Source organism: Varroa destructor, unplaced genomic scaffold (assembly GCF_002443255.2).
Source record: "Varroa destructor unplaced genomic scaffold, Vdes_3.0 BEIS01000001.1, whole genome shotgun sequence".
NCBI lineage: Eukaryota > Metazoa > Arthropoda > Arachnida > Mesostigmata > Varroidae > Varroa > Varroa destructor.
The window spans coordinates 44806768-44817088 of record NW_019211454.1 but is presented as its reverse complement, the minus strand read 5'-3'; the positions used below and the strand labels follow the sequence as shown (position 1 = coordinate 44817088).

Here is a 10321-nt window from a genome sequence, read left to right as displayed (position 1 = left end):
ATATATATGTGTAAATCTAAATGCACTTACATTATTGGTGTTTTCATTAATAAGTGAACATTCGGCATGGGTTAGAAAAATCTTACTAGCAAAAACACTACAAATTACCAGCTGTTCATAAAATGCGGTATAAAATATTCTAGAAAGTAACTCATCTAGGGACCCCATTTTACCGCTGACGAAGCTAATATCGAATAGAAGATAGCCACAAAATGTAGAATAAAACATGGGGTACTATTGCCTTGCCTTTTATTTGTCTCCGGATGATTTTAGAATGGTATCATAATGATTCAGTTGTTGCAATTTAAAAAGGGCAAATGCACTATCTTCATTATTTGTACTGGTTATAGATATGTGCTTTAAGGTGGTGTGCGACCTGCTCATCAACCGTTGATTAGAGGACACTGTCAGATAAAGATTACCACTGTCTACACATGGTTCATCCTATATGTATATTTAGATAATGAACTGCAACACTCAAATATTACAGGATAAGTCAGTGAAAGTTTTATTATATCAAAGACATAACAACAGGTAATGCATTCAGTTATCCCATACTAATAAATTATCCCCGATTGATCGAAATACGCTAGTTAACAAGACAACAATCACATGTGTTCACTTACATGTATATATACTACAAGCAGTAGGAATTCTATTTACAAGTGTCCCCAGCTTTTCCATCCTTTTCTTAAGAAATCATGCATTTGTAAGAAAATAAGTGGTTACACAGTTGCTTTAGTTTTCTTCGTAATAGTCTATTCGTAAAATGAAGCGTAATTCAGCTCCCCTAAGAGATCTTGAGCTTTAAGAAATCAGAATGACAAAATTATCGACAAAGTAGCACCGATAAAATGTTGGATAGGTTTGTTTAATCTTAACTATTCCTAGCGCATTTTCACACATTACTGACAGTCGAAAAGCACGGTTAAAGAAAAGTGTTATAGAAGCAACTATATCACATAGAAGAAATGTCTAGAACTGTTAGTTTTTCTAAACACTGAAAGGCGTGCACACGTCTTTTACGCTATTCCAATTATATAGGATGGAGCGCAAATATTTTTTTCTTTAGAGAGACTTTACGTCTTATACAGCAGATTTTTTTAAAACAAAGTAGTGATTTATTTGCAGTAATTGTATCCTGCTTAGCAAGCATATATACCGGGCCACCCTGGTTCTGCTCAGGTCAGTCAAAGACTCCTAAATCCTAAATTTGTGACAGCTGCTGCACAACACGGGGCAGGAATGACCACAATGTATTTAGACGGCATTCCTTCATTTCTTTTTCCTCGAGACGAAATCGGATACGCGTTCAAGATTGGCTGAGTATATATATATATATATGTGAGTCAATCAATCCCAGAGTTACCAACAATAGATACGTAAGCCAATCATAACCGCATCAACGCTGTAACGTCAACATACGGTATTATACTTCCTAAATAGGCAAAGCAGTAACAATTATGCGCACGTTTTTTTGTGAGAAGTAACAGCATTGCGAAGCAACATTACTGTTCATTGTAGACAATGACAACGTATTATTACTATTATTTTTACAGCAAGTATTTGTATTGTACATAAACGTCCCAGCAATTGCCTGTCTCCATTGAAATGCCATCTTGTCTTCTAGTGACAGAAATGATCGGGCAAAGCTAAGCGTTATGTTCAAAACGTTCCGCCCCAGTTTTTTGTTCTGCAACCGTTTGCGCGTTCAGATACCGAGCCTCTGCGCGATCCTATCCACGGTGAGTTGCGACAGTCCATAGACGTCTTCCGCCATCTCTTCGACAGAAGTGTAACGAACTTTGCGGAAATCAAATAGTTCCAACATCAAGTTCATCACTTCTTGCTGTAACGCGTATTCAATAGAAAAAATAAGAAATAAGCAGGCTATATTTATTAGCCACAGATTAAACTTGTCTGAAATAATGCTTAGAGGCGGTAAAAAACGTAAAACATGAAACATGTATGGGTTAAACTCACTTAGATCAGACAGAAAACTACTTGTATTGTTTTTTAACATGTGTTGCATATTTGGAGAACATTTTTCAAGAAGAACTGAATGATCAAGATGGGCTATGAGTTTGGGTTACATTCCAAGTATGCGTCATATTTAGGCGAGTTTATCAATTTCGTAATAGCAACACCTAACTCCAAAGTAGAAAAACCTAACCTTAAAGAAGAGGCAGGTCTTTTTTAGATCCTGGTTGGTGCCAAGGAAGCCCCAGGCCAGAACAGGAGTCAGGTTCTCTGCTACGCCGTAGAAATGCGTGAAAAATCCATTATCGACCTTTACTCTGCTCTTCTTGGCCTTGATGACCGACCAGATAGCAGTGGACAACGCCGTCTCGCGAAAGCCGGCGGAAAGCCATCTGTTTTGAATAACGGACACAACAGACTGTGGAGGATCGTCCAAGTCGTCGAACGCTTCGATGAGTAAAAAATCGAACACGACATCATAGATCGTCAGCGCAGTAACCCCGCGCGCACGCAGCTCCTGCTCCATGACATCGCGGTTTGTGGGTTGACCGACCCACTCGATGAGTTTGGCATACGCTTCGAGACAGAATTTCGGGTCCTTCTCAGCATAGACAAGTAGACCAGCGAGAATCTGCGACCCTGCATCTACGTACATTTCTCGGATGGCAGGCTGACTTGTCAAATGGGCAAAGGCTAACCGAACACAATGCAGTTTTGCCAAATATTCTTCGTCTGATTGGCATCCAACCAGCTGAGTACGAATAGCACGCGCAGGAACACCTACAAATGATGAGAATGGTAGGACATGATAATGAAATCTAGTTCAATAGGCCGGCAACCATCACTGAACTCCGTACCTAGAAATTAGAGATCGGGGGTAAAACTCCGCCGGTATAGACGAGCATTTTTTACAAACATTTCTTTCTCTAGAATGCTAAGCAAGACCCTTTGAATGAATTTGGCTTTAGCATGCTACTGTTTACAGCTCCTAGGCATAAAAATGCACATCTGCAAAATAACCAAAGTATAATTTTATTTAGAGTATGATAAGATAGGAAAGGCTAGTTAGAATACATAGGTTAAGTGTTGCACCTACCATCGAGCTTAAGCATTTGAAGTGCATTCTGATACAGTTTTAGGTCGTCGGGATTGAGAGCTTCTTCGAAATCTCTCAGGTTTGCGATATCCCCTTCAGCAGAGACGAAGCTTTCGTCATCAAAGCTCGTCACAGTACGAGCATCAAATCTATATCAAGTGAAAATAGTAAGCTCCCAGACGACAAATCGGTTAACCTCTTTTCTGGGAGTTTGCTCCCAGTAGATCTTATGCTGTAAACATGAATTTTATAATAATGATATATAATAATCTTAAAGTTTGATCATTTCACGTTTCAATTAAAATAAAAAAGTAGATTAGGAACTGGGATCGACGTTGGTTTTCCAAGTACACTGAGATCTACTCATTACGAAGAAACTACGAATTTACCTGTCATAGTCCCTGCTATATCCACCGGCAATAGAACTTCGATTGTCATCGCTAATTTGGAACAATAGAGAGGTATTATCCAAAAAAAGTTTTGCACAGTTATCACGAAGTTTGAAAGCTTGTTTCATGACAATTTGCAGCTGCGCCACAAACTCAGCCTCAGCATTTGTCTGCAATCGAATGATCACAGCCAAATTGTTGTCAATTGCCGACCTTACAAATGTATATGCACTTATATGTGTATATTAAACATATGTGTATATAATGAAAGTTGGATTTGCAGCCGTTATATTACAACGATACAGAAATCATACGGCAGAAATACATGAAATTACCACTGATATTATTAACGAGCGACTTTATTACGCGCGTATACAGTATAGGTGAATTTTCAGCTGCGTGGATCACGATCAAAATGCTACGTACCGGCAGAGCCATCACATGGTTGGCGGCTTGCCCCACGGGCAGAGACTGAAAGACGCCGATCGAGTCATCCCAGTAGTGAATTGCTGTATCCAACGCTTCCATCCCCATTACGCCGAGCTGCTGAGGACTCAGTTCTTGGGTGCGGGATTCGACCAGATTGCCAGTGCCACCGCCCGCTCCACTGAACCCTCCTGCGGCACTACCCCTTCCTGAACTGCCGAGGGTAGCTGTGGACACTCGATCAGCCTCACGTGACTGTCGGCAACGTACGCATAACGGCGATGGCATGCTGCGTAGCTGAGGTATATCTATGGCGAATAAAGGAAAAAAATCCTACGAAATGTCAGTGCTTCATTATGAATTATCTTCACCGATTATGTAAATTTTAAATGCTATAGATAAAAATACTAAGACGATCGTGATAGTGCTAATAGTTGTCATCATATTAACTAGTAAATATTGAATTTATTCAATCTATGTACACTAAGGACCTCTTATGAATTCCACGCCTAAAAATAATTGTTAAATCACAACTAGCTCGAGAGCAAAACTTCATTTATTTGAAGTACCCTGATTGTAAGATGTTTCGTCTACGTAAGCTTAAGGGATGTTTCGAGACGGATAGGATGAATACGAGTGATTATATCGAAGACTTTTTGTGTGCGGCTTTTGCAATAATAACGCATTAACAATTCGGAGAGCACTTGCCGCCATTTAGTCCGCGAAAGGAATAGAGCTTTGTCCGAAGTTCTGACATTGGCCCTCCATTTGCGTGAGCATCTTTCCCACGTCGCCATCTCAGCCATAGACGAGTCGTTACCCCCACAACAAGGATGGCACTGCCACAGGCGAGAAGAATAAATTTGACACGTGCTGGAACGAACGGAAGTCGAATCGATGACCCCGTCCGTATCGAGACAGGCATTGCCTGGGACCATCAAGTTACATGGAAATATAGAAAATCAGAATATTAGAGCGTTAATTGCGTTGATATAGACTCTAGACTTATTCGTTACATGGGTAGTTAATGGGGGCTTTTATGGAAGTTGAGCATTATTAACTCTTGGCTATACCATTCCAATGCGTCAAGTACGAGGATCAAAGTTATCCATTAAGGATAGATCCACTTTAAGTAAGATGCAGCGTAACTGAAGTATTTGTACAATTTGAGCACGCTAGTCGAAAGCTTGTGTATTAATAGTATATCAGAAGAAACCGAATAATCTGTACAAGGTTGGTTGTTGGGTTACTCGTATATAGGATGGGGTAAAAGCCTCGAAACAGTTCCACGCAGCCAAAGATTCCGAGATAGTTACAGGAGCTATAGTAAACGAAATTTAATAAAGGAAACACAAGCGATTCGACAAATAGACCATGCAAGGACTATATGGCATCTGTGCATGAAATCATGTCAGCTATGGAGGGTCTTTTGTCTCTCTGGTAAGTACTGTCAGGCGTTTTATTATCTTAATTCTTTAATGTCACCATCTAGCATCTCATTGCTACATAGCTTCATCATTCGCCTGTTGCTGCCCCTGTTATTTCAAAATGTGAGAATATTTACACATTGATACAATTTTACTCTTTTACGTGATCGACCCCTAGTGCAAAGAATTAGCAGTTGGGCATGCACAAGTTTGATTCTCCGGATTTTTATAGCAACAAAGGATTTTAATTTTGTCTCATCTGAAACACCAGCACTTGTGAGAATGAACAGTGTGCATATCAATAACGTTGGCATCTCTATATTCGTTTGCTATACATACGAACTCGTTTAAAATGCCCAATTTAATTAAATTTTATACATTTTCCTGATGCTGGTACCGCGCGAAAATGGTCCAGCTGCCGCTTCGAAGACTCCGCTCCTTTTGTCTCTGTCTGAGGAGTTAGAAGTATACGGTACGTTGTAGGATTTAACTACATACTGAGGGTTCGCTCCAACTAAGCACCAGTAGGGTCACCCTGATCACACAAACCGAACTCGCGAGAATTCTTCACGTGATGTACATCATATTGTGTGCGAGATATACATTTCACTAAAAACTTACCGATAAGCCTCTCTGCAGGCCACGCGCCAAAGAACAACACAGTCTAACTCAACGACTTAGCGGCTCGATTTATCCGACCGTCAAAAGCTGGACAGCGGCGATCCATCTAAGCAGAACAAAAATAACAACATAGAACCGACAGCGCTGAGCACACTGGCCCGCGGTCCTATCCGCTAAAGCCAACCACGTACAAATAAAGATCTGGAGAGGGAGACCGATGTTGCAAACAGCTTTTCACACCCAGCTCATAGAAGAGGACAACAAGAGACCCGTGCAGGGGACACATGCAATTGGATTGGAACATGTCGAGGAAAACAATGCGGGCCGCCATCTTGCTCTGGGAGAGTGCATGTTACGAAGATAGTGAAAACGCGCGCGGAAATTGGCAAATTCGCATCTGCACCAAAGTGCGGAGCCTAACTTTCACCGTACCTATCAAAATATGAGTGTATCATGTGTTGTACTAGATTTGTATCTTATTCGCCCATTAAAGTTTCTTACTTAATAGCTAAACATAACTGGATTTCCCCGTAGGTCGTTCGTTGGACAAAGCAATTCATACATTCAATTAATAAACTTAAATTCATAGATTCAACAGTATAATCTCTAGTAGGAGACATGTAGTTTAGTCCGGACCTATATGCCGTTATGCTGGCTAGATTAAGTGCCTAAAAACCGTTCGATTTAAATTTACAAAAAAAAAAAAGTACAGTATATGGAGATAAATGCCAAAACGGGTTAAGCGTGCGGTGCGTATTTCCCTAGGAAAGTTGCCAAGATAGACGACCATTGGTGATTTAAGTTCAGTCATTACAATTAATCTACCCGATATATTAAACTCGCTGATGTGCCGTACTTGGTATAGAAAATAAGTCTTTGCTGTATGCTGGCTACGAGTAAAACAATTGGACCTCCACTCTAGGTCCAATAGACGTGTTTTTTCGCATTTCACGTTCGGTACTTGAGTTGTTAAGCACTGCTTCAAATGGGCGGTTCAACGAACCGTGTGCTCACGTCTGAATCAAACCCAGATCATCACGTATTCTTAAGTTCAACAGCCAAGCACGTTATTTTCCGCGCTATCATGGAGGCTCTCAATCAGGCTTAAAGATAACGAAACGTTTTGATACTCATGCATCGTAATGTCGCAACACCATTATCTTCGACGCCCGGCCATTTTTTTTTTCGTCTTTCTCACCGTACAAGCACAAAATTATAAATCATTTTATCAACCCCTATTGCACTGTGATATAATTGGATTCGAATTAAAATTTTAGTCGGGTGCTGTTTTACCAAACAGTTTTGCTATTCTAGTTATCTAATCGCCATCACATGATCGCCAGTCAAATCCTCGTTCATTTATTGGGTTTGTCGTTTAGAAACTGTAATTTCATTTGTCTTTCGAGAAGAGAGCGAATCAATAATATCATTCATTAGGGGATCAGTAATATTCTTGACTTCTTTTTTGAAACTTGAAGTGCTTAGACTTTATTTCAATACAACAAGTGTCACCTCCCGGCTGGTCTTGTAGCTGCCATCGCTCCCTCGTCAGCAGGTTCCAGGTGCACCTGCTTTCCCGTATGTCCAGTATTATGAGTCACAGTGCATGGTAGTTTTTCAAGGTGTACAAGTAAAATACGTTCTGAATAATGTGTTCGATTGTGTGGTGCCTGTAATAAAATGCGTCGAGTGGCACGCGGTGCTCTTTTTCTTATATGTATGTAAATATTACACTCTAGCTATATCAGAACGTATTAAAAAAAGAGAACATTGAAAATTGGTATGAGCTCATACTTCAGTTACTAACGCTTATCTCTTCTACTCACTAAATACGTGGTTACAGGAAAAGCACAACTTTAATCTTATGTTCTAGATATCTATTCTTTTTTCATACGCTTTATTTAAAGCTTTAAACTCATAATTCTTAAACTAACGCACCCAAGAAGAAAGACCTCGCTTGCGACCACGACGATTACGTTTGACACAAAATAAACACAACCAATTCCCTTAGTCTTGCTAGGTTTATAGCTTCTGTATGTAGTAATCGAAGCATACATATAAGAAGTCGGGGGGCAAAGCGTATTATTTCCTTTTAATCTGTACAACGTCGTGGGGTGCTGTAGAAAAATGAAGTGGTAAAGAGCTGCTGTTCATTGAAATACAGCTGAGACTCCTACAATTCAGAATTTTCCCGCAGATAATACACAAGCCTGAAGGGTCCGCATTTAAAGATCCACAAAACTTAGCAGAAAACTGAAAATGTATTTAGCGGATGTGACGCCTGGTCATTTCTGCTTAATGATGCCTAACATTTGTCGATCTAAAAAGTTAGACCTCTTAAAGCAGCCAATAGTGAATTGATTTCAAATAAATTTTTAGAAGATAGAATTCAGTGCTGCCGAGGTCAGACAGGGCATCATAAATCAGTGCAATTAACTATCTTATTGATATTCTTGTTGCCAATAGATTTTGGACGACTGGCTTCGAATTAAAGGACACGGGACGAAATAAACGTATTTCTACACAGAGAGGCTTCTTCATGCCTTCAGCTGCATAAATGATGTTATGACTCTCTTTTACGACCTAAGGCCAAACTCAAAAATAAACGCTTCGAGTTTCACCTCTGTAACTGTCGTTAGGAGTCGCTTCAGACGTTTTCTGCACAGAACGAAATGTGTTTTTGCCCAGTTTCAAACCCAGACCACCTCCGCGCTCCTAAACTTAGAAATTTGGGAGTACGTCGTAGATACTGTGAGGGTCTCCAAGTCAAGGACCGGCCCAAGAGAAGTATCTAAATACGGTATTATTGCATTCTTATCACGAGATTTTAGGCGCGAACCTAAATGTTATAAACTAAAAATGGACTCCTCTGACATGCAATCATGTAACTAGCACTCAGCTCCACAGGGAATACGAGGCGAGTGATCTAGAGGCGACAGGCCGTTTGATTAAGATGCAGCCAGCTTTCTACTGTATAGCAAGTAATTGCAGAAATGTTACTATAATGTTTCAGTATATATGCAGGCATATTCAGGTGAGCTAACATTACGTGACGCTAATATCGTTCTATATCTTTCCTGGATACTAAGGCAGTATTAAGCAGCAACGAATTTCCCTTTAGAATGTCAACCCAACCCACATCCTTTGTTCGTGATGGGCGAGGCATTCCGTTCGGAAAACGACGTTGAGCTTTCTCTCGCGCGATCTTCAACCTACGAAATGTGTGGGTCACACGTGCCGTGGTTGTTTCTATGTGTAAACGAAGCATTTGACATCGGTAGGTCGCTGATTTGGCCGAGTACAAACGAGCAAAAGGGGGGCCTACTTCTTCTGCCTTGGTATCATCACCACCATCATTTGTAGTACAGTTAATGCGATAGTCATATTCACTGTGGCGGCCAGCGTTCTCACACAGGGATCGATGTAAACAACGGGTTGTGTTTTGCGAATGTCAGTTGGCGCGCACCGTGGCGGCTTAAGAAGGCGGTAGCGCAGATTGGTAAGCACTGCATTCTGAGTCGACCTTGAACTTGAGCTAGAAAAACGATTGTTTTTGTGCCTCTTTTTATAATAGTTACTACTGTGAGAATCAACTTACGCTAACAAGTGCCTTAGATGTCGTAACATTGTTGTTTGTAGTGAATGAGCCGGAGCATACGTGTTATCCGTAGCCGTATGAGAAGATGCTTATTTGAATCGAGTAAATAAATAGCGTTCAAGCAACTAAATACTCTGTGCGGAGCGGTCTAGGAAAAAAAAAACTCAGAGACGGTTTGGGCTGTTTGTAGTCGTAGGTTGAACTGCTTTCATTCAATCATAGAGTTAAATCTGATAGAATATACTTATTATTCGCTTCAATTCTAATGTAAGCATAAATTATTTTAGAGCCAACAAGCAAGCTTCATCTATCATGGAAGCAGGCGGCCGGGGTACAGCGAGTGGTTGTAGACACGCGATCGACGCTACAGGGGAAAGAGATTACCTCGTAGATGTACGCCAGGAAGGGGTTTTAATGCAGAGGATTTCTGAGTACTCTGCACCCGGTATGGGTCTACCGCCTCATGTGAGTGAGATTCTCCTTGTAGATGACTTCATAAAATTTGTATGTTATTGAAACACATAATGAAGTTGCCTCCAATAAAAAAGGAAGACGCCAGAATGTTTATATCGGATGTTACAATAATTCGGGAATAAATTTGACTTTGTCTTAAGAACAAGCTGTTTTTTTTTTGTTAACTAGTTTGACTTGTCACGCTGACAGCTACAAAGTGTACCGTTTACTTTATTATAATGCTTACAACTAAATATAGGAGTTGAAATGCGACGCGCACGTACGTTCACTGCTAATGCACTCGAAAATTTTAGCGGAATTTCAATAAACA

The 10321-nt window shown here is 40.4% G+C and overlaps 2 protein-coding genes across 7 annotated transcripts in view; one reads left to right on the top strand and one right to left on the bottom strand.

Moving 5' to 3' along the window:
• Positions 1-482: 482 nt before the first annotated feature.
• Positions 483-6182, bottom strand: Miga (mitoguardin). Of its 2 annotated transcripts, XM_086975343.1 has the most exons (8): positions 5940-6182; positions 5697-5769; positions 4600-4819; positions 3892-4199; positions 3466-3635; positions 3077-3225; positions 2174-2760; positions 483-1849 (listed from the first exon to the last, which is right to left on the bottom strand). In XM_086975343.1, exons 3-8 carry the CDS (start codon positions 4814-4816, stop codon positions 1712-1714), a joined length of 1569 nt encoding a protein of 522 aa, XP_086831469.1. In that variant the 5' UTR covers positions 4817-4819; positions 5697-5769; positions 5940-6182; the 3' UTR covers positions 483-1711. The 2 variants fall into 2 exon arrangements, with proteins under 2 accessions (XP_086831469.1, XP_022643531.1); XM_022787796.2 differs by lacking the exon at positions 5697-5769 and having other exon boundaries at positions 5940-6181.
• Positions 6183-9098: 2916 nt separating this feature from the next.
• Positions 9099-10321, top strand: part of LOC111251521 (uncharacterized) — a 28687-nt gene continuing 27464 nt past the window's right edge. The window contains exons 1-2 of one of the 5 annotated variants that reach the window (XM_022808442.2): positions 9099-9438; positions 9825-10002. In XM_022808442.2, coding sequence (XP_022664177.1) covers positions 9850-10002 — 153 coding nt within the window. In that variant the 5' untranslated portion in view covers positions 9099-9438; positions 9825-9849. The other 4 variants (XM_022808360.2, XM_022808209.2, XM_022808276.2 and 1 more) reach the window with 4 other exon arrangements.

Bases quoted from the DNA above. Each gene is read 5' to 3' on its own strand.
- Miga (XM_086975343.1), bottom strand. From the start codon at position 4,816: ATGCCTGTCTCGATACGGACGGGGTCATCGATTCGACTTCCGTTCGTT. The intron at 4,200-4,599 runs GCAAGTGCTCTC...TATTCGCCATAG, and splicing joins CTTTCGCGGACTAAATGGCG to ATATACCTCAGCTACGCAGC. The intron at 1,850-2,173 runs GTTAGGTTTTTC...TACGCGTTACAG, and splicing joins AGACCTGCCTCTTCTTTAAG to CAAGAAGTGATGAACTTGAT.